Genomic DNA, 24,682 nt, shown 5'->3' with positions numbered 1-24,682 from the left:
AGTTCACTTCTTTTATTATTTTTACTTTTGAGTCTCAGTACAAACTATTTCCAAGGATTTAGTGAAAAGCAGCAATGATGGAATCCATCAAATAGCAATTAAGGCACAGCTGAAAGAAGTCACCGTCCTCTCCTTGGTGCCTGCTTGGAACAGTGGAAGCAGGCCGGACCCTTGTGGAGCTGCAGGCTCAGTCTGTGATGATGTCTTGCTGCTCCACAGGGTGTGTATCATGCTGGCTTTCCATTCTGCCCCAATCTTCTGTTGTTTGCTCAAAATCTAGTATGCCACTAACTGTAACATTTCCTGCCTATACCTTTCACCAGACTTTGCTTCCCTCCTCACAGGTTATTCATTACAGTAGCAAACAGAATTTCACACTAAGCCTCTTCTTAGTCTTAATAATTAAGCCATAAAATAAGGCTGTCAAACACCTGGACTGCAGACTCTTAAGATATTTGCATTAACAAAATAGCAGTCAGTAAGATATGGCATTGCTTTAACACCTTCTATCTGACTATGGAAATGAAATAAAATATAACAATTAAAACAAACAAAAAAATCTAGCTTCCTCTTACGCCATACCTAGGTAGCGAGATCCAACTTCAAGCAAGAGAGATGAGTGAGAAGTTCTGTGGAGAGGATGAGTTGGAGTCAAAAACTCCTTTCTGAAAGGCTTAACTAACTCCTAATCCAGATTCATTATCTGTAACTTGGGCACTTGGCAGCATAAACTAGAAGCGCAAAAGGGTATTTTCTTTGTACCAAAAAAGCCGACATGCAAAGTTTAATGGTATCCTCAAAAGTGGAGGAGACACTTCTATCTTACCCTTTTCAGCTTTCCTTCCTGCTTAGAGCTGAGGTAACCATATCGTATAAGCACCATATGACAATGATCCAATTCAGCTGAAAGCTACCTATGCCACCTGAATATAAATAATGATGATGAAAGAAAAAAAGAAATGAGAAATGTTTTAGTTATGAAGTAAAAAAAAGAAACAAAAAAAAAGAAAAGATAAATAATAAATGTCTCCAACACTGTTCTTGAACATGCCAAATTCCCACAGTCTGCAGTTTACTTCTTGCTTCAAGTAGATGCACACCTGTTTCACATTTCATTAAGACATTTTTTTAATAAATTACTTCTTAAGTGACTCAGTAAGCTACTGTTGGTCTATATAAAAGCCCACTGTAACTCCTGAGGACTCCACTTGCTTTGGAAAGAGCATTTACTTATATACTCTTATACTTACACTCTGAGCATTTCCCCAAGCAAACCTGCAGACAAAAACAGAGGCAGAGGGGAACTAGACAGACAGTGACTTCACATGCCTCAGACACGTCAGATGTGATGATGTTCACTGGATATTAGGAATGACCTCTCATATTTTACTAAGATACAATCCTACCTTTAATAAGGAGAGAGAGTGAGAAAGAAACACATTAAAACTCTACCTTATTCCTCAGAGATGGTGTCTATCTGTGGCTAAATTCATGTGCACTTTTGGAAACCAGCTGGATTCATGATGCACCAGCAGATTAGAACAGTCTTATCGGTATATTTGTATATTCAGGTCAGGCTGCTTGGATGGTTGTGCCCAGTTCCCTTTAGTAATGATGAGGTTCAGCAAAGCAGATGTTACAAGATTCTACAGCTGGACTAACTACCGAAGATGACTAAAGTTTTAACTAGAGCAGTGTGCAGGAACTTCAAATGACCCTTCACCCAGGATCTCACATATGCTCTGGCTTTCAGATCCCATGCGAGGTTAGTCTTTAAATACCTTCTTAGGGCGGGACGTGTCTTAAAAATGGACAACCTGCCAGGCTAACCTGCTGTAGTGTAAAATGCATCCATTACAACACCAGTTTGAAGTTGCAATAGTTGGGAGTAAACAGCCCCTGGCAATGGCCCATGACAACACCACTGCTCTTTCTTTACATCAGGCTGAAGAAAAAAGGTTGAGAAACACTTCAAAAGCCCAGCATTGAAGGAGTGACAGAAAGTAAGATCTTCCTTTTAGAAACTACATGAAAGCTCTGCCTTGTTGTGAACCACTGTAACTATAATGACATGCACATTAGAATGCGGTATTATAATTAAAGGTCACTGTATGCAGCAATCATTATTTACTCTTCTCTCCTTTAAAACTGTGCTTTTCTTTTCAGACTTAGAGAAAAATTACTTATCTTGTGCACTTCTCCATGCATCCAATTACACACTTGAGCTAAACATAATGCATGTTAACTTAGCCTACCATACATCCAGAGGGCATGGAGGTGTCCAATTTTTCTATCAGAAATTTTGTCTGGTAGAAAGAAAGAAGACATTAACCAACTGTCCACATTTAGTAGGTATCTGGACAAAATGGACACATGGTGTGCATTCTCCTTGTCACCTCACTTTAATGCGTCTCCTAGGCATTCGTGATCAGTAGTACATGTTTCTATCTGGGATAGCCCAAAGAGAAGTTTTGCATATTAGGAATGTCCTTTGCAATACAGACATAATGAACTATTTATTAATCCAGGTAAAATACATGGCACAACATAAGTATGGCTGGTTAGCTCAAAAACCTGTTTTCCCATACCACACCACAATAACCTTGTTATCCAAATGCAGAAAAGACAAAATAATTTAAAAGGAATGGGCTTTCTATATTTCATGAAATAAATTATGTGGAAGAGATAAACCTATATAATGAGTTTTCAAAATAAAATATATGGTCTAGGAAAAGGCAATAACACAAGAATGAGAAATCAAAAATCTCAGTGTTACAGAGACTTCACCATGGTCATACAGAAACCCAGCAGTCTCACACATAAGTATGTAATGATCTAAAATAATTTATATGTGCACTTAACTATTTGCTTTCATAGAACTGCATTTGCAGAGCATTTACAGGTGAGTACTTTATAAGCCTTTTGTAGTACAAAGACCCAGCCCTGTTAAGGTAAATTTATGTATAAATTTTTGCAGCTATTCAAAATTTCACTGACTTCAGTTTAGCACTAAATGGCTATAGAAAGTTCTACTGCATGAACATCTGAGTCTTACTGGAGGATCAGTTCCCTAATATCAGCTTAATAAAAGCATAAAGTATATATATACACATACACATACATACATACTTACATATATGTATTTAAGACTATGAAAACCCATTTCTTCCTTGCATAACACTTTTTCAGTGAGCGCTAAAACATTTTGGACCAGATTTTAAGGTTATGTTACAATTTGGCAAGTCCCTCCACTGCACTCAGCATGTGGTCTTTTTACACGGAGAAGAGGTTACCACGCATACTCACTGACTGAAACTGAGGATTCAAAGAGTAAAGTTACACTGTCCACTGAAACATCATTCTTGTTTAAAGAGTGTTATCAACATCAGTTTTAAAAAGTCATATTCTGAAGTGACTGAACAGAGCATTCTTTACATAATATACCCTAGTAGTTTGAAAAGTTGAATTAAAATTTGTTCACAGGGTTATCTAATCTCCAGTTATTCATCAGTCTTTTCAGACAAGAAAACTTGATTTATTCTTCCCAAAAAACTCCATTTCTTACAAATCACTGATGACTTCCTCTGTGTAGTTAGAAAGGCCTGAATTTAGGGAAATGTTAAGTATCCCTGTTTTGACATCCAAGACTCCTTCACAGAATGACACCACTATCTAGCAAACTTTACATATAGCATAAGCATATAATTGGTTCAGATAGGTATTGACATGATGAATATTCTAAAAATTGAACTTCCACAAAGAAGTAACCATTTTCAAAAAAAACATTTGCCTATTAGCTGTCATATTTACAAAGAAAATATTATGGGAAAACTACCATTTTTATCTCAGCTGCTTCTTCATATTTCTGCAGCATGTACAAAATCATCAATCAGAACTTTATCATCAAATGGTGGGGCCCACCACTACACATGTGAAGGAAGCATCATTCTTGTAAACAGTGTTATACAGGCAAATACCTATAATATAGTTTAACAAAAGTGCTTGTTTCCAGAAAAAAAACAAACTCCCTTAAAACATCAGTAATGTTTTGGCTTTTTGCGGCTAGATTCAGCTCTGATGTGTCATCTTTAAACCTAGTCACAGGTCAGAATGGATACAAGTTGACCAGAGAAAACATGGCTTCAAACTTAACAAAACATATATGATGCAGTATCTAAAAAGGAGACTCAGAGCAGATCTTCCCAGCTCCAGCCCTTTGCCTCTGGGTTTCAGAGAGTCCTGGCCATCTCAAGCAAGTAACATCTTCTGCAGGCTGAATGGGCCATTGTAGAAGCTGGAGGAAGCATAATGTATTACTTCCTGCAATGCTAATCCAATAATTAAAATATATTTCCCTTCATTTAGAAACCAGATATTTTCTTCACTAGCTTCTCACATAACTTTTCTTAGTTCTTTGCCACATAAAGATACTGCAAGAATACTACATTATAAGAAGTGGCATATCAATTTGATATTTGGTGACCACTGCAGATTATTTTTCTCATGAAAGAAATGGTTACAGGTTACGCTAAACACATTTGCTTACCCATCACTACCAGTGATGCCATTATTCAGGTCTAATTGTGTCTGATAACTCTATAACTGTGAATGGCTAGAGGTTAGATGCTGAGAGAGCACTGGGAGAATTCCTAGATGACTTCAAAAAACAATGCACATATTTGGTGTATTCTGGGTAAAAAGGATATGTGAGATGTGACTCCTGGTAAACTATAGTACTCTGTTAACCTTACTTGTTCGTTATTTTGTTTCCTTTCTGGCAGAGAATTAGAGTTCTGGCTATTCCTTGTGATACCCTTGCCCAAGTGCATCCAGCGAATACTGCACACAACTAGGAGTTTGATCTTCTCCATTGTTCAAGATTAATCAGCTCAGTAAAGGCCAGAACACTCTTCTGGAAGGGCCCAGTAATCTGACTCACCAGGAGGAAGCAAGAGGACCTTCTCGATCAGGTCTAGCACTTGTAAAACGTTCTCTGAATCTTTAGCCTGTACGTTACTGCTTAAGGTAAAAGAGTAGTAATGATTTATATGAATGTATATGTACGCATATGAAACGCTGAGATGTTGTAGAGTCCCATTCTATTCTAATACATTGGGTTTGTTCCTTCTAAAAATATTCTATAACTTTTTTTAAAATTTAAAAAGTAAGAGTAGAATTCATCTGTAAAATATAAAATGGGCTGCAAAAGTATTCCTTTACTGTACACTCAGCTTACAAATCTCTGACAAATTTTTGTTTATCCCAGGAGTGTGTTCTTCCTGAAGTCTTCACTCCATATTTAATAATCTTTGCTGCATACCTAATGAATCATATACTTAAATGAACTGTAAACATCAATATAAATTTCACTAGGACAAAAAGGGGAGACAAATCTGCATATTGTTGGCAGTATAGAGTGGGTAGGATGACAGTGAGTGATGAAAGACTATATCAATGTGGGGGATGATTCAGGCCTCTTAAAATTTGTAGAATAACAAAGAATGAGATGGTTTTGATTGTCATCTCAATTCATTACAAGCAGATTTTTAACACTTCTTGATGCCTTTTTTTTGCATCTGAGTTGGAACTGATTAAAACCGGAAATGTGACATTAGACTATGTTCTTGTCTTGGCTATAAAGGAGTCCACATTAAGACTCCTCCCTTTCTTCACCAAGCTTATTTGTGTATTTGCAAGAGTAATGGCAGAAACAATGTACGTCAGGCAAAAGAGCCTGTGTGTCTATCAATATTTGGGTGGCTGGCTTATAAAATGTTCATTGGAACAATGTGCCCTGAAGCAAATGAAGATACTGTTCATATTAGCCAATTTGGGACTCACTGTGCAACAAAGTACTGAGTAAATCCACCACTGGAGTGTATACACACTCTGAGACTAGATCTATTCAGAACATTTTCAATAAAATCAAAATTTGTGGAAACAAAAATATCCCATGAAGATAAACAGGTTTTCATAAAGATTTTATGGAGAAGGTTTTGGGATACATGATTTGCTAAACTGGAAGGCCAAGAAAGACAAAGACTAACAATCTCCCATTTGGTCAGCCTTTCTTCTACCCACCAAAACCAGACACTTGAGTTAAAAAAACATTCCAAGTTTTTATTTTTACTCTACAAGCAATGAAGACAGGAGTTAAAACTTTAGCATAAATAAATGTTTTCTAGACATCAGTCATGTACAGTCTCCTTCTGGATATACCTAGAAAAAGTGATTTTCTTTATCACTCCTATTTCAAAGCCCTGCAAAAAATGTGATCATTCAAAGTATATATATATTGTCAGGTTATTTTGTAGTGGGCTACTGAAAGCTAGTAACCAGCATTAATAGTATTTGGATCTAGTACTGACATCCTATTATTGCTGCTGTAAAAGTGTTAATCCAGTTGGGAGTTATCAGATAAAAAACAAGAACTTGTCACCAATACGGTCAATAGGTAAATTCTGTGATACAGGCCGTTTCTTCACCCTCCCTACAGTATGCCCTCATGACAAACACCTTCCTAGAAAGCTAGCTACCTAGTCTATAGGATCTGTCTTTATCTACAATATAACCACCCTCACTTCTCTGTACCCACATAATGGAAACTACAGAGAAAAGCCCTCAAGGGATTACAGCTTCTTAAAGCAAACTTGTCAGTTTTAATTCAGGTTAGGTGCCTGCATAACACAAACAATCAGGAAGGAACTAAATCAGTTCCTTTCAGATGTTGATAATTCACATGTAGTAATTTGCTTGGGCACACGCACTTAACATTCACATGGATTCATTCTACAGATACGTAATACATGTAATGAGATGGTCATCTATAAATATACATAGATATATGTATCTCAGTATATATACATATATATATGTATTACATTATATACATAGCTTAATATATATATATTTCAAATGGATAATGTAGACAGTTCTCAATAAATGGACTGATAAAATTCATGCCTGGTGGAGAACTGCACTGGTTTTTGTCAGTGTGTCAGCACAATATTATGCCTATATATATGTATTCACCCATGTACATCCACATACACTTAATGTACGTATGCATCATTTATGTGTAACAGAGCATACAAATCTATGTATAGCATTTGAGTAATGATGTGACAAACATTAGACACATTGCATTAAGTGCTTAGCTGGGAATAACCTTTGGTTTGGCCTCACAAATCTTTTCCTTTTCTAAGCTACACACTTCATATCTGGAGCATGTGGAAGCATCTTACCTTGCTTCCATTTTCTCTTGCCTCCCGTTCCATCTTGAGATCAGAAATTAGGAGAGTCTTGTATTTGTTCTTTCCATTACTGCTGTGATCATCTAGTCTGTATTCTGAAGTCAGCTGAGCAGAGAGGGGACTGTCACTCAGGTTCAGAGGCTGCTCATCCTGCTCCAGATTTGTTTTGCCATTACTGTTGGTTTCTGCCATCTCCCTGCAGTGTGTTCCCCCTGAAGCATTGGAACTGTGTCCCACGGTCTCATTGCCATTAAAACTCTCTGCGGCTGAATCATCTATTAAAAAATATATATTTTCAGTCACATGCCACATCATCATCTCTGTCCAGTTCAAACATAATTTATACCTTCACAATGTTTTTCAAAATAGAATGAAAATGGTTTATACTACTAGTACCAGTACATTTCTGCAAAATGTGCACACACACTCCTCCACGTTTTCAAGTAAAAACTTTATGTAAATCCATAAAATATTACTAAGTTAAGGGAAATTATCTGGGCTGACACCTTAGTGTCACTGTGTACACAAGAGATAAGTATCACAAAAGATTTTAGGGACAAAGTGACAAAGTCTGCCTTAATCCATCTGTCTGTCCATATGTCTATGGATCTATTTAGAATCTTATACCATGCTCATTACTGCAGTATTGCATATTTCTGAAATCAACAGAGATGCACATGGTACTGAGAGAATCTAGTCCTCAGGTTTTAAGGGTGCAGAGCATCATATGTCATATCCATAAACATCCTCTTGCACAGATATGATGTAAATACATCTGATGTAATCACTGCTGGCCGTAAAGATTATACTGGAAAAGTTAACTCCGGAAACAAAGATCATATCTTCATTTTGTTCAGGGGCTCGTTCACTTTGCTCGTTCATTGTGTGTCACAATATATTAAAAAATACTGCTCAATAAAGGACTAAATTATCAGCCTGAAAGTTACATCTGAAAACTCTGGATGTGTTGCTGTTACCCCTAAGATTTTACAGCTGAAATGTATGATTAATATGTGTTTTCACATGCTTATGGGTTTGTGTATCCTGTGTTTGTCAGCACTGGAATTTGCCACCTGTGCTACTACTCAGCCTTTCTTTACTTCTAAACAGTGTTTTGGCCAACAGGCTATCTAGTAAAACAATTCATCCTTCAATGGATTAAATGGCAGCAGAATTTGACCCTCAATTTGCTTACTTCTTTTGCTCTAAAGCACCTCTCTTTTGGTGACTGACTTACACAGTTTTGCTAATGGTGCAAATACCTGCCCAGGGCTCTACAAGCCTATGCTTACTGCAGACAGTGAAGCTGGAAACAAAACTTGGGGGTTAGCAGCCGGGAATGTGTACAGATCGAAACTGGAGATACAGGACAAGATAGACCTTAATATATCAGTACCTTCATACACCATCTGCTTTCAGGCCCTTCTAAACAACTTTCATGGAAAAGAAACAAACACATTTATGGACACGTGGAATTTAATAAAAACATCAGGACACATTCTTTAAAGGATGTGCTCAGAAATACTCATGTTTGAAACTACGTGATTAATCAAATTGTTGACTCTCCATCATTAATACAGTAAAAAACAACTATTCACCGCCCTCAGATCAGAATATAAAAAGTGAAGGAAATATTGTATAAATAGGTAATGATTTAATTCAGTTAAGTACTTGGAGAGCCATAGACAAGCCATCATACATCAGTGGTTTGCTTGCTGTACTCATCCAACACTTTTATGTCAGAAAGTATACAGGACTGGGCACATATTCTGAACATATATTTTTTAAATTGCTTTGATTTGTAAACCTGTAACAAAAAAAGTTTCATGAAAATACATAATAAAAAGAATAATTTAAATGCTTTTATTTAAGGAACATTTTTTGGTTTTACAAAATGCTTTCTAATTAATGGCTGCAATAAAAAATAAAGGTATGTTTTGGTATGTACCACTTTTACATTACCTCTTATAAACACAAATGTATATACAATAAAAGACATAACGTTCCTACAACAAGACTTTTAAATGTGTACACCAACCAACTTGCAACAGAGCAATGGAAATGTTCTGATTTAAAAACCTGAGGCTGCTTGAGGATTTCAGCTACATAAATGAGTAAGGTGAGCAGGATTTATCCTTAATAAACTTTCTATCATGCCCTGAGACTTATGTCTTACAGGGGATAACGTATTAAAAAGGTTAAAATTCTAAATGCAGTTTCAGAAATAAATATGCAATTTTATTATTCTGAACTAGAAAATGGCATTCTATTATAAAGTCTTTATTTTTTTTAAAGAAAATAGCCATATTTACAACTCATCTTAAAAGCTCTGAGATATCAGAAAGAAATCCAGATTTCTTTATTTAAGACAGAAACACTTTGGCTACCACTGATTCATATTTAGGACTGTTAACAGATAATTGGCTTCTTGATTATCAGTTTAACAAGTGACAGTTAGTTTCAAATTAATTAAATCAATTACTGAATTGGTCACCGAGTGAGGGATACTCCTCCCTTTGAAGGGCTCAGAAAATTCCCTGCTGTTGGCAGCAGAGAGAGAAACAAGTGAGTAGCCAGAGGATGCAAAGAGCCACCTAAAAGCTGGGGGCACTGCCTACTCTGCAGCTCACAGGTCTGATCCTTAGGGAACTTCTGCATGCCGGGACCCGAGGGCCCCGGGTCGTACAGTGCACAGGAGCCACTACCAGGACATAGATGGCTAAATGGGAATGATGGAGTGGGACGAGAGCTGTGCATAGAGCCGGATCTAGGAACAGCAAAGTCCAAAGCAAGGCTGTTAGTTTTGGCTTGTAATCATAAGCAATTAATGCTTTTATTTCTTTGGTGGGTTTTTTGCCTTGTATGATGAATGGTTGACAACTAAAACTTACACATGTGTGAGAATGTTACAATGCAAAAGAAAAAAAGAAAAACCCAGCTTTTTTATATTTGTTCTAAAACATAAACATTGAAAAAATTCCTATGCTGAGTAAATGTGATCAAGCATTATAATACTTTGAAACAATAATACAGTATTTACATGATTTTGGCTTTGCTTAGCAAAAGCTTAGTTACTTGATGGTAAATCTCAGTTTCTACTCTAAAGTCAAATACCTGCTTTCACAGTCATTTAACCTTGCTTGTTAGAAATGGGAACCATTGTTTGTCAGGATAACGTACAGGAGAACGGCTACAATGCCTATAAATCATGCTTTTGCCAAGTAAATAAAAATATGTATTGCCATAAAAGAGATCGAGAAAAAAATAGTGGTTTAGTGCTAGTAGTTCCTTACAGATGTTACCAAGGTAACTAAATTACAAGGTTTAGTACATTTCTCATCCCTGGGCAGCCGGTCTATTTTTGCCAAGAATAAGGCTACTCTAAAGCAAGAGTTTCTCACGTATCAGAAACACAGAGCACGTCAGGAATAACTGGGTTTGGGGAAAAAGGCAGGAGGGTCTGGCCCAGGACAGGAAAGGCACATTCACGACCAGATATGGGCAGCCACGGGCCCAACAGCTCCCAGCCCTGCTCACGGACGCTGGGCCGAGCTACCCCACTCCTGGGCCTGCAGGGACTGCAAGCACTCATGGCCGCCGCACAGCTGCCAAGGGGCAAGGAGACCTGCCCCTCAGACCACCCTCCCCGGTGGCGACCGCCTCTCCGGGGGGCAGGAGGTGACACCTCACCTCCTCACTGCTCCCGGCGTGGTGGCGAGCGGGGGCTGCGCCTAAGCTGGGGCCTCGGTAGCAACCAGCAGTTTGCTTGTACGGTTTTCTCACCTTTATTTATCACAACACCTCAGCAACAGGAAACTGCTAACGCTGAAAGCCTGTTCTCTTACCAAACATTTTTTTCCTCCATCCTGCAGAGGCAGGGGTGTAGCGGCTTGGGGAGAGCTCTGCGCAGGCCCGGGGAAGCCGAGGCTTTGCCCAGCTACGGCCACCGGCGAGCGCTTCTCCAGGGCAGCTTGCCCACAGCTCCTCGTTCAGGAGAAGGACACCGCGAACGGCAGGCACTGAGGCGGAGCGGCCATGGGCCCGTCCCTGGGGCAGTGGAGAGGCTGCAGGAGCGCAGCCGGGGAAGGTGGTGGCAGCCCTGGAACCCGCTGGCATGGCGCGGGTGGCAGCTGGGGGCCGCCCGGGCCCAGCCCGGCCCCTGCCCCTTGCCGGGGACTTGCCACCCGGGCCTGGCAGCGCACGTGGGGCAGCAGCCGTTGACGCGCTGCCGGGGTGCCCTCCTGCAGGAGGCTGAGCAAACCTCAGTGGCCCTCCCTGGGCTCGCTTTGGCAGCGCCGCAGACGCTCCAGGCTCCCTTCCCACAAGCTGGCTGATGAGGGGCAAAATAAAACTCCACTGTGATCAGCCTACATCTGGGTACTTGGTAGCAACTGCACCACTGATGCAAGGACAGCTGTTTTCAAAAACATGCCTCTTGCCTGAACCGCCACCATAGGGCAGGTTTTGTGGGAAGACCTCCAGGGAAGCACACCACAGGTGCTGGGAGCTGAGAAAGGAGGGAGCAGAGGGCTTCCCTGCCCCGTGTTGGGTGTCGGGGCAGTCACGAAAGAGGCAGTGGGATGAGTTCACATCTTCGTCACCTCCCAGGGCTGCCACTATCCACAGGCATCAGCCGTGACAGCGAATGATGGCCTCATCAAATGCTGCTGCTTACTCGGGACAGGACACGTCTTTAGGAACTGTGCAGTTTTCAAACCCTTACCCCAGCACACTGGAAGACTGGAAGCACATCTACAACTGGTTTTGTTGCGTAAGCCTGAAAAGGGCAAGTCTGACTGCAAAACATGTATGTGTTTCACTTCTCAAAAACAGCCAGCGGGTGCCTCGCCTATGCAGAGATCCTTCTCCAGGGATTAAAGAGCATTACCCCTCAGAGAAAGACTCCAAGAGCAGAGGGAAGGTACCTTTGGAATGGGCAGCAGCCTTCTTGCTAAAGCAAGGAGTACTGTCCAGGCTTAGGCATGGACTTCTCACTCATGGACTGACATTTCTTAAACCTCCTGATGCCAAGACCTCCTTCTCCTGCCTTTGCAGAGAGCTCCACGCTGATCCTCTGCTCTGACCAACACCCTTTGGGCACCTTCAGTCCAAGTACTCTCCATGTTAGGGGTAATTCTCAAAACAAGAACTGCAGCAATTTTCTTACTTCCAATTAGTTTCTTATTATTCATCGCATTGCATTAGAGCTTCCAGCTCATCCTTCCAGATCACCTTGAGGCCAACTAGACACAAAGTGACACCAGCTTCATTTCTGCACACTTGAGAAGTCCAGGCTCCTGCCTGAGAACTTTCCAGGCTCATTGCAGTCACCACTGTGTTATCTTCTCCCCCGGCTTTTGAAGGAAACTTGGAAATGGTGGAAGAAAAGACAATGCCAAAGAAAGTCCAAGAAAACAGATGCTCTGAATATGATTATTGATTCTCAGAACTGTTGCATCCTTCACTTCAATTATCTGCCACAGACATTCGCTTTATCATTGCCTGAACTTCTGCCAAAACTCAGTTTCTCTGTATTTAGTGCCTTGGATTCTGCAAGGTGATTTCCATGACAGTTGACACTTTAAGGGCACTCAGATTTAGAGCAGGAAACCAGGTCTTAATTTATAAGATTACGTTCTCCTACCAAACTGTCTAGATTTATTAATGGGCAAACAACATATATTGCTAGAATTAGAGATTCTTCTGTTACAGGTTAAAATACAGTTCTTCCACCCAGAGAGATCTGTCTTCAGATCAGATATGTCAAATGCTCAACACCATTCTCAGTAAGAGTGCTTTCTTAAAGCAAAGCAAGATGAAGCGTGCACCAAGTCTGGCTGCAATAACATGTGCCTCAAACACCAGTTTTCTGAGAGCACAAATCTGAACTCTGATATAAGTGTCACTGAAGTACTGTGAATCTCAAACCAAGGTGTATATATATAAACTCCCACTTGTCTCCTTGAGAGAAAAATCTCCAGATGTTTTAAAGGATCTCTTGCATTACTCTTAGTGATCAATTTCATACTATAAATCACCCAGACTTTTCATATTCCTTGCAGGTAAGGCAGGAAGGAGTCAACAAGCCATTCTACATAAAGACAGATCTCTGAATATATCCTCTCCCTCTCTCAAATTAATGCTCAGGCTAGAATTCAATTAATATTTAGAATATACTTAAATAGTTTATACAGCTGAGATTTCAGCTACCTGAAACTTACTGCATATTTTACTAGTCAGTAATACATAGTGTTGGCCTTCAGCTCTAACAGCAGTAGCATGGCACAGTCCTACAACCATACAACCACATGGAAGCTCAGATCTGCTGAAAGGACAGATGTGGTGATGGGTCAGGGAGCTAAGGAACCCTCTCATTAACACTAAGAATGAAGCAAGAGCCCCATGATACCAAAGCAGCTCTAACACAGCTCCCTTTTTTGCCATGAAGCAAGGCAGACAGCCTACTTAGGAACTAGACAAAAAAACGAGGGAAAGGCAATTAACCTTAGAGCACCTTTAGCTCTTCTGAGACATTCTGACTACATGAGGGTGTACCACAAGCCAAAACCATTCCTGGCGATAATGAGTCTGATTAATCACACCAAATGAACAAGGCAATTGTTGGGGCCACTTTTTTCATTCTGCTCTAAGAAGTGGAGATCGGAGAGGAACACATATGCAGCCCAAACAGACACCGATGCCTGCAGATTCCAAGGTAGCATGCACACAGGTTAAATGGATATTTTCGGTGGGTTGCCTGCCTACAGAACATCTCTGAGAGCAGCAGTTACTGTAAGGTGAGTAACTGTTCTTTCTAAAAGGAAGAGATGGGATGTGAATGAGCTGAGTGGGATGAGTGAGACTGAAGCTGCTGGCTGTGCAAGTGCAGGCTGTCACAAAACCCACTCTTAAAGATTGTCTACCAAAGTCCTGTATGATGAAGGTTGCTTTAATCTCTTTGGGCTGGATACCACCAGATACCACCAGGTCTTGCTAAACACCACCTTACACCCTTAGCAATCTGAATCATTTGAACAGGATCACTTGCAGGAGACAGTACTGCAGACCAAAGAGTGACAGACTCCAGACAGTTTTGAGTTACTGTGCTGTTCTCTTTAACCTTTGGCTTCAATATTGCACGTTTTATTTTTCCTATGTTAAAATACAACTTTAATGAAAATAATGTGCTACATAAGCAAATATTTAAAACTGTTAGTTACATTCCTTCTGTAATTCCACAAACCCAAGGCATGCTAGCAAATCTTCCTAACAGGAGCTATTGAAAAAAACGCTCTACTGGTGGCAACTGACAGCAGGCAGTTTGGGGAGAGGAACACCATAAATCAGATGAAAGGTGGTATAGAGTGCTGACTCATAGAAACTTCTGTAGTATGAAATAATTATAGAGATTTTTCTAAATGAACTGATAAAAAGGTGAGGTCACATTTCACTCCCACCATTTTTCACAAGGACCATTTAATACCAGTTTGTCACAGTTATGTATTCGGTTATGCTTCATTTACATCACAAGTCATGTTTCAAGCACAAGTTCAATACATAACAAAAGCTAGTCAAAATCAACTATATCTATTCATCTTCTCCATTCCCTTTCATATTATGACAAAGAACAGGGGTTGAATTAATGGAGGTACAAAGATAATTTCAGACCCTCTATTATTCCCTGTTTCATAAAGCATAAGAATGGCCATAGTTGGTCAGCCCAAAAATCCATTTAGTCCAATATCCTATCTCCAGTGGTGGCTATTAGGAGATGTTTAAAGAGAATAAGGCAAGCATATACAATTCTTCCTCCTTGGGGGATTGCTGAGCCCTTAATAATTTTCAACTCAAGGCCCTTCTGAGCTGGATGTGGTTTCTAGTAACATAGTGATGCTCAACAGATTTCTTTTCCATGCAAATATCCAGTCTCTCTTTGAACCTGTGTAAACCTCAAGCACCCTTCTCTGCTCCTCCAAAAGGTTACTGGCACTATTTTTGTCCCTTCATTCGCAGTGAGACTGTATTTGCTCCATTACAAGAATATGTTTTAATAGTCCTCTTCAGCTAACCTCACTAACTTTAACAATTTTTTTTCTCCTTTTGATACGTGTAGCTTTCCTGATGTGGTTGGCTTCTGTGAATTCAGCTATGGAACTCACTGCATTGAAATTTGAACCTGGAATGTCCATCAGTTTCAGTGCGATGCCAATCAATGAATCCCTCACTGCTATTTTCAGTGGTGGAGGAATAGGTCCAGAGCTACTCTATATGATTACTCACTGCATGCGTTTATGGAATTAAAAAGGAACAAAGCAAACTACAAAACTAATCCTTAGCATTGTCAACAAGAGTACTGTAAATTTCATATACACAGGCACATACACAGTGGAATCAGCATTAGCCAGGCTGTAAATCTTATTTCATTATTAAACAACCCCTCCAGTAATTCACGATTTTTCCATGGATAAACGCCTCTTCTTGTTGGAGCCACAAAACAGGCAGATATTTTATTCAATTATAACATTAAATAACAGAACAGTGAACAACTGTGACTCCATGACATCAGCAGCTATCAGAAAAATAATACTGCCCTGTCAGTCAGTGTTATAGAAGGGCTCATTTATAAAGCTTCATGAGTGATTGCATGCTTACTTTGCCTGCAGAGCTACTGTCCCTGTATACACACAACAAGGAGATGAAGCAGAATGGCTATTAGGAGGGTACTGCACATGTAAATAACCAATTGAATAGCTCACTGGGTGCACAGTAGTCTTATTATCCCTATGCATCTAGTTTGTACTTGTGCTTTGGCATTTCCACTTCAAAAGACATAGTCCTCACTGCCTCTGGGGAGAAAAATCTCTGATTTTCCCTTTACTCTGGAGAAACCTCTAGGGTGCTTTTTGTGGCAAAGGCTCTATCAAGCAGTTCTTAATATAGAAAACCTGCAATTCTTCTAAAAGTTTTTATGCTGTGTTTAGGATCATATTTGACAGGCAAAATGTCATCTGACATTGAGAATGTGGCTTAGAGCTCCATCTCTGGACAAGCATTGCAGGAACAAGTTCTCAACCCAATAACATATGAGTGACGCCAGAGGTATTGCCTTACACTCATCTCAAACAGGACTCCAGACTTCAGAGCAGTTTATTGATATGAAGCTAGGAACTGAGGAAGGCTGGGAGACAGGCAGGCAAGCAGGGCTCAGGACAGACTAACTCTGACTTTTGAGATTCACTAAAATTCCAACCATGTACAGAACATATCAGCAACAAAGATGTTTGAGACTGCAACATGTTAACAAAAGAAGGATAAATATGAAGCCTTTTCCTCAAAGTAAAAAGAGGTAACCTAGGAGATCTTACTCTCTCCTCTTTCTTGCCCAGCATGGAAGAGGCTTATGCTGCTCTAGCTAAAAGCTGCTGTGGGCAGCAGCAGCTGCCGCCATTCCTGGCAGCAAGAAGAATCTGGTACTGTGCCAGCAATAGACAAAAGACTAACATGCAGGTGCATGTTTGGTGCCTAAATGTCAACCCAAACAGGGCTGAAAGGAATTATGTTAACTTATCTGCCACTTGGACCTACTGCATCTGTGTGATGCCATATTTTACTTCATCAGGATCTGACAGAAGATAAAAGCAAAGAGGAAAGATCAAGTTGGAGTCAGTAGAGGAAATTCTCTGCAGACCGGATGCCCCAAATACTGGCATTTTTTAATAAAGTCCTTTAAAGTCTAAAATTTAGCCTACCAGCTTTAGTGTGTCGAGCAGGTTCACACAGTGATATCACTGTATACTTCCTTTTGGAAGTGTGAAGCCCTGAGCACGAGCAAGAAAAATGATCGCTTGACAGCTCTGCAGCCCCTCAGCAAACTGCTGCCTGCTCTTCCATGAAGGCAGCAAGACTATAGAAAGGCTCGTTATACCCCCTCCATCAGTAAAACTGGGAGAGAAAAGGGGGAGAAGCCTTAAGAGCAAACAGAAATGGCTGCTTTGAGCTTCGTACATCCTTAGCAACATTTAACCCAAACTCTGACTTGGGCCCCAAACTTTACAGAACAAATTGGTGGATTTGCCCGTCTGCTAGATTCCTAGGAGAAAACTGAACAGAAGTTTCCTCTTGAAATACAAAAAAAATCATATGTCTGTTAATATTTTGCCTATCACTAGAAGACTACAATGAAGTACAAATAAGAAAAAATCTTACCTATCCAACAAAAAAAGGAAGAGAATTGGGAAAAGATATCTATACATGCCCAAATGTAGGAAAACCAAGAGTTCTGCTGAAGTTCAACAGATACTATTATTATATTTTAAGTTTTATTTTAGAACCGTTCTGAAGAAGACTTGCAAGCATTCTTTATATTTGTAATGTATACACAGTCTCAGTAGCTATAAATTTGCTATTTAGGGGCATAAAACAAAGAGTAACTAAGTTGAAAATGACCTGTCAGCCCAATATTTTGGGTGCCTCTATAATAATGAAAATAACTGAGTTGACAGCATAACTCTCAGTAACAGTATTTCTACAAAAAGTTCAGACTCATTAGACCCTTCATCATCAGGTTTGTAGCTTTGTAGCTCAGGATTTCAAAATGACAATCTAAATTTTTTAATACAGAAAAGTATAGTTTAAAGACTTGTATCAAGTAAACTAAAGCCATTTTATTGTTATTTACATACTAATAATAGAATTGTTATTTGCATGCTAAAAGCTAGGACATGAAAAATGCTTCATAACTAGAAGTGAAAACATTTCCTACCATTCTCATAAATTTTTTTTCTAGTTTTCATTTGAAAATGTTGGTAAAATGAATTTGGTTTTGCAAAAGATTTGGTTTTCACTCTAGAACAATTCTGTCACATCCTTTCCAATCAGTTCTCTCCACTCATATTAACATACAGGCTTTCAGGAAAATTTCCTAACTCGGCAGAAACTAATATAAGTGCCTCTAATATTCACATACTGAAATTCAGTTTAAAAATAGGTAATAAATATGTAATGGGGAAGAACTGGAAGAAAAGTACATTGAATATGAATTAGGAACTTATGGCGTTTGTACTTCATCACAGTTCTAGCATTATCAACAGTGAACTAAAACTTCCTTGATACATTAGGAAAGTGGCTGTTAGTGAATCTGAGAAATTAGAATACTAAATATACAAGTTTCGGACTCTATTAGGGTTGCTGTTTCCTTATTTAATGACTGTGATGTAATTAATGTTTTTGCTGAGACACAGTCTCAGTGGATCAAGCACAGGATTCTGTTACAGATAAACTGTAAGTTTAGAAATTCGATGAAGAATTCCAGAGCTTGGAAAGCTGCTATTACAAACTTGAGCAAAATAAGCATGTTCAAGAGATATAAATTACATGTCCCTTTTCATTTCAGTTTGCTTTTTATTCTGTCACTTTAAAATGCTTATGGATATCCATGGCAGCATGTACATTGCTGTTTCCTGATTTGAGCATGCCTTGGGTAACTACAGTGAGCGGTATCCTCACTGCTTGAGTGAAAACAGTGTTCTGGTCACACAGAGCAACACTTGATAACAAACTTGATGGCCTTTCTCCATCCGGCAAGCAATCATTTTTTAATGTTACATCCATTATGCTTTCCTAATTTTATTTTTCGCTGTTATCAAGTAGAAGTTAAAAATATTCAGCATCTACGAAGGCTAAGCACCAGCCCAAACACCAGCAAAAGAATGTAAAAGGTGACAACAGGCACCAATGCTAAAGAAGCTTCACCTGAACACAAAATTATTGCCACTGAGGTAAAGGACATAAGCATATTGGAAGTCTCCCTAGCATGTTCATTACAATTATAAGCATCAAACAAAAGGGAGAAAAATAAACAGTGCTGATGATTGGCCTCCCTTGATTTGAAAAATCTCTTGTGTGTAGTAAATGCCAAAACTGCCATGAGGGATGTACAGGCATTATCATATGCAAGGCATTAGAATCAGCTTGGAAGTTTACGACAGCTAATATTTTTTCGTACTAAAAAATTGCACGGCCCAAGACAGCACAATCCCGAATCACATAATATAATTTTGGTTGAAAAGTGGTAGATTTGCAAACTCTATCCACAAACATCCATGATTTGAAGTCTTTCCCACCAATTGGGTGATATCAGGCAGAAGATAGCAGACTTCCAATGAGATGTTAATACTACAGGAAGATCTCTTCTGTCTTCATTAAAGTCACCACTTTTAAATCCCAACAACTGCCTCATAACACTAGAGATAGACATGTCGACTTCCAATCTGACAGACAAAATTAAAACATGCTCTTTCCTTTTCAGAAATTATTTTTGGCAAAAATAAAACATGCTCCTTCATTTTCAGAAATTATTTTCGGCACAGACATCAAAGTCAATAAATTTTTTTACAATTCCCAAAATACAGCTGAGCATTTGGTCACACATCTTCTAAAAATGGACTAGAATAAGAGGTATCTGAAGACAAAAAAGAATGATTTTGCTAGATGGTCTGTCAGCACAATATCTCTGGCAAACCAAGTAACTATGATTCAATGCCCAGAAACTTCACAAAGCCCAAAGGATCTGATAGACAGTTCTGGCATATCTGCTGCTATTCCTCACCAGAGCTGTGGACTTGAAATTTTCACTGCCAAGCCACCTGACTAAGCAATGCATCTCTTCTTCCGAACTTTCCCTCCCACTGCAATGCAGTGGACTGTGCTTGCATGGGGAACAGAGCAAGTATGAGAGGGTGCATTAAACAAAAGTGTAAACAAAAGGTGGGAAAACTTGAAAACTATTGGTGCTTGAAAACTTTTGCATGAGGACTATCATTTTACAGTTTCTTTCTGAGAAGCTAATGCCAACAGAAACACTACGGGTTCTTGGACACAATACTATTTTAGTAACTTTCAGAAAATTTTCTTCTCTTTAAGGCAGTCAATTTCCCCTTGCTGAAACATCACTGAGAGCTAGTCTCAAAACCAGATTACTCAATGTTGTGGTTTAACCCCAGCCAGCAACTAAGCACCACGCAGCTGCTTGCTCACTTCCCCCCCACCCAGTGGGATGGGGGAGAGAATTGAAAAAAAAAAAAAAAAGGTAAAACTGGTGGGTTGAGATAAGAACAGTTTAATAGAACAGAAAGGAATAAAATAATAATGATAACAATAACAATAATAAAATTACAATGATAATGAAAGGATTGGAATATACAAACCAAGTGATGCACAATGCAATTGCTCACCACTCGCCAACTGATGCCCAGTTAGTTCCCAAGCAGCAATCCCTGCCCAGGCCAACTCCCCCCCAGTTTATATACTGGACATGACGTCACATGGTATGGAATACCCCTTTGGCCAGTTTGGGTCAGCTGTCCTGGCTGTGCCCCCTTCCAAATTCTTGTGCCCCTCCAGCCTTCCTGCTGGCTGGGCATGAGAAGCTGAAAAATCCTTGACTTAGTCTAAACGCTACTTAGCAACAACTGAAAGCATCAGTGTGTTATCAACATTCTTCTCATACTGAAACCAAGACATAACCCTATACCAGCTACTAGAAAGAATATTAACTCTATCCCAGCCAAAATCAGGACATTCAACAAGGCCAGAATGTAGACCAAACAGAATACCAACCTTCAGAGAGAATCCACAAACTGCTTTTCAGTTCTTTGCAGACTGAAGAGATTTCTTAAGAAATAAAATAACTGTTCCATATTTGTAATTCACTTAAAGGCTTCTGGTAGCCCAGCAGGATTCAGCAACGGGACAGTCTACACACAGAGTATTTGCAGCACATGCTTTTCCTGTGCTTGACAGAATTGATGACGTACAATTACCAATGAAATTTAAGAATCTTTTAATCACAGTGAATCAGTCCTATTCTCACTAAAATTCCAACAACTGTTTATGTACAGATTGTTGTTAAAGGTCAGAGCGCTACAAAGGGAAAGAATAAAACCATACCAAAGAGTCCAGCTGTAATACCTACTTGGCCTCTTTATAATATGGGATTGGCTAAGAATGCTGGGCCGCATAAAATCATAAGAAATGACCATTTGCTGAGCTTGCCCAATGGATCCGTGTGTGGAAACCGGTAGGCTGCTCCTGGTAAACACAGCATCCTGCCCACAGATGATGTTCTCTGTTACAAAGCTAACTAGGGGAGGAAGGGACAGCCTAGGGCAAGAGACTTACAGAAATGCTTGGTGTTATTTTAAATAACAAAATAAAGGACAATGATATTGCAAAACCCGCTATATAATTTGTTTTCCCTTTAAAATCTGTAAACAAGATTATTTGGCCCATGATACACTTCGTATTTTGAAGGGATCATCACTGTATAGCTACTTTAATCTGTCGAAATGCATGTTAGAAACAGCTGTATGACAAACAGCCGTATGGCAAACCTGTTCCCAAGCTTTCAGATAAGTTTGAAAATATAGTGTTTGCAAAAAACAATGCAGAGAACAAGCAACACTTGCTGATAGTCTTTCTCCTGCTTAAATAACCTGTAAATGTCCATCAAAACAACAGAATCCTGGGAAGTTCTTTCAAATCCCCAGTTTGCTTTGCAATTCTTATCATCACCTACATAAACTGATCACCTTCCTTCCTAAATAACAATTATGTACCAATTCTGAAGGAACTGTGTTTTCCAGAAGCTTAGTTTAAAATTTTTAGAAGCGGAACATGGATCTGAAGCTGGGTTTGAGAATACAATAAGAGTATTACTTCTGGGTGAGAAGTTGCTATCATTGGAACAAGCAGACAAGTTATGCATGTTGCAGAGTGAAACACGTGGTAACAATCTTGACCATGAATAGAATGCTATTTACAATAACTGTTACGAACTTCGTGGGCTGTTATCTTTTATATTCAGTGCAAAAGCAAACAATAATACCAATACTCAACAGCATGAAATGCCTAGTGTGCCCTCTTTCACAAAAGAGGAGCAGATTTTTCCTTTTCTACAATTGCAAATAACTGCCATCAGAAGAAATAATACAAACCAATGCAACAACAACAACAAAAAAAAAAACCTAAGTGAAAGCTGGCAATGGTAAATGCACTCCGAGAAAATCTACTAACTGCACTGCAAACACAAATTTGTGTGGGAAATCTTGTTGTGGATGGCACCTAGAGATGCTCCAGGTATGACAGCTTCAGAGACTTTTCCTGATTCTGCACATAGGAATCAACAGAAAACTTCAGAGCTAGATATTTAATTGGTCCAAAAATTACAAAACAATCTGGGGAAAGCATAATTTTATTACCCCTGATTAAATGAGTGTGACAGGCTCCAACATACAGAAAAATATTGATACAAAATGACTGATCATACTATATATGTCCATTCAGGTACTTAAAAAAGTTTCAGCTATCTAAGCACCTTTGATTCTCCAACACACGAACAAAAACATTTTGGAGGACTCAAAGGGCAGCTTTTCTAAAAAAAAAAAATCCTTTCCTTATTACCCTGTGTCAGCTATAGCAGCTTCAATAGAGAAACATTTAGAAGGTGGTCTAAAGATATCACCTTCCTCTTCAGAAAAGTTTCTAATATTTCAAAAATATTCTTGGCATCCCCCTTTATGCAAACAGAAAAACAGAGTTTTTCAAGTTCCTGATCCTGTCTCCCCAATATTAGCTGAACTCCCAGAACAGTGGGATACGGAGTCAGTGCCTCTCTCCTGTGCAGTGAATATCCTGTTGTATACACATTATCAACAGAGCAAAGAAGAGAAAAAACACATATAGATGGAGATGGAACAGTTATCAGTGATGCAGAAAATACCTAAATTCAAGTCGCTCCATTACTTGATTGAGATCAGAGGTTTGAACCTGCATCTCTCAACCCCAGGAAAAATGTACTATGAGGCTTTTGGACTTTTGATTCAAAATCTTTCAGGCTGAACTTGAGAAGCCTTTGAAGATTAAAATTTTGTCAGAACTGCTTTAATTTCAACATTATCTTCTTCTGTTGAAGAACACCTGAGACAACTCTAATTTGAAATATCTCCAACAAATGGCAAAAAACACTTGACAAGTGTGGTGAGAATCACTGGTGTGGAGTCCCTTTTATGTAGATATCATTACCCAATTCTCAAGCAGTCTGTTTTCCCAAAATGCATTTCTTTTTAACTTCAGCACTGAAATCTGCAGTTTCTGGAGTCTCCTACACTATGAGTCCCTGCCAAACCCAACACCACAGCTGCTGCTACAGGAAATTAAGGTAAAATACAGGGAGTAGAGGCTGAGCTTTTGTATTGGAAGTGGACTTATGCTGACAGCGCATTTGCAGACAGTAAAAGGACTGATACTGTTAATGCAATTTCTACATCACGTGGTAACCACAGTATGAGCCATCAAAACAAATCTTCAGTAGTTTATGTAGTAGCAAAGAGCAGAATTGAAGGACATTAGTGGATATCATGGCACTCTTGCCCTTGGACTTGAATATCCAAAACATAGTTTTGATCAGATCCCATTAGGTTTGCTGCTGGCTGAAAGCATTCACACATTACAGATGCAATCAGGATCGCTGCTGTTGTTGCCATCAACCCACACGTGCAGTAGTTGTCTTCTCCTCAGCATGTTTCAGAAAACAATTTCAATCATAATGACTAGAGAAATGACAAACACAAAATGACTGATTATCCACCTAAAGACAGACCATTAAAGGGATCCACACCAGGATACAATAACTAATCTATTGACAAGAATAAATTTGCAATGAGAAATTAAAATGCACTACATGTGAAAAGATTGTTCACTCAAATCTTGAGCTCACTTTCATTCTCCTATATCCTGTAAAACTCCAGGTGGACTCTTCTGGCAACAGAATGACAGAAACCCTGGATTCCCATTATATAACTTTCTACTACAATTGCAATTTTGATATTACTGATATGAACATTTGATATTTTGATATTTGGAATCTAAAATAAACCTCAGCATTGCCCTAGAGGATGCATGTATGCCCCTCATGTTCCTTGTAGCCACCTGCTGACATGGCCTTACAAATGACCTTTGGAGAAGACTAAAAAATTCAGTTTGCTATGGCTAGAAGCATACAAAACTAGAATAATGGAGCTGCAACAAGAACAATTCCACTCCTTTTAGTATTACGGCTGTCAGCCAGACAGCACATAGTACCTCAACTGCCACTAGAAACAGAGAACTTGCCCAGGAAATCTTGGTTTCTCTCCCTTTGCATTTGGCCCTGCTGAAAGTTAACACTGCTGTTTTGCTTAGGTCTTCAGCTAATATAAGGAACTTATTACGCAAAAAAACACAAAGTCAGCAGCACAGCACTGAGAAAGCACTGTTTAATTAACTGCTACAAAGCTGGCCAGAAGAACACCGTACACAGGGCTGAAATCTACCTTTGGATGCATATGATCTTAATCACACTAGAGTCAACAGGAGCCAGTGTGTGCAGCCTG

General features: G+C 39.3%; 1 protein-coding gene across 5 annotated transcripts in view; it reads right to left on the bottom strand.

Moving 5' to 3' along the window:
* Positions 1 to 24,682, bottom strand: part of NOL4 (nucleolar protein 4) — a 196,952-nt gene that overhangs the window by 75,327 nt on the left and 96,943 nt on the right. For all 5 annotated transcript variants that reach the window (XM_030011980.2, XM_030011982.2, XM_030011981.2 and 2 more), the window contains one exon: positions 7,245 to 7,528. In XM_030011980.2, the coding sequence (XP_029867840.1) occupies positions 7,245 to 7,528 (284 nt within the window). The remainder of the gene's footprint in view (positions 1 to 7,244; positions 7,529 to 24,682) is intronic.

The sequence above is a fragment of the Aquila chrysaetos genome, chromosome 4 (genome assembly GCF_900496995.4).
Source record: "Aquila chrysaetos chrysaetos chromosome 4, bAquChr1.4, whole genome shotgun sequence".
NCBI classification, from domain to species: domain Eukaryota; kingdom Metazoa; phylum Chordata; class Aves; order Accipitriformes; family Accipitridae; genus Aquila; species Aquila chrysaetos.
Note: the sequence above shows the minus strand (reverse complement) of the source record. Positions and strands in the feature narration are given on the sequence as shown.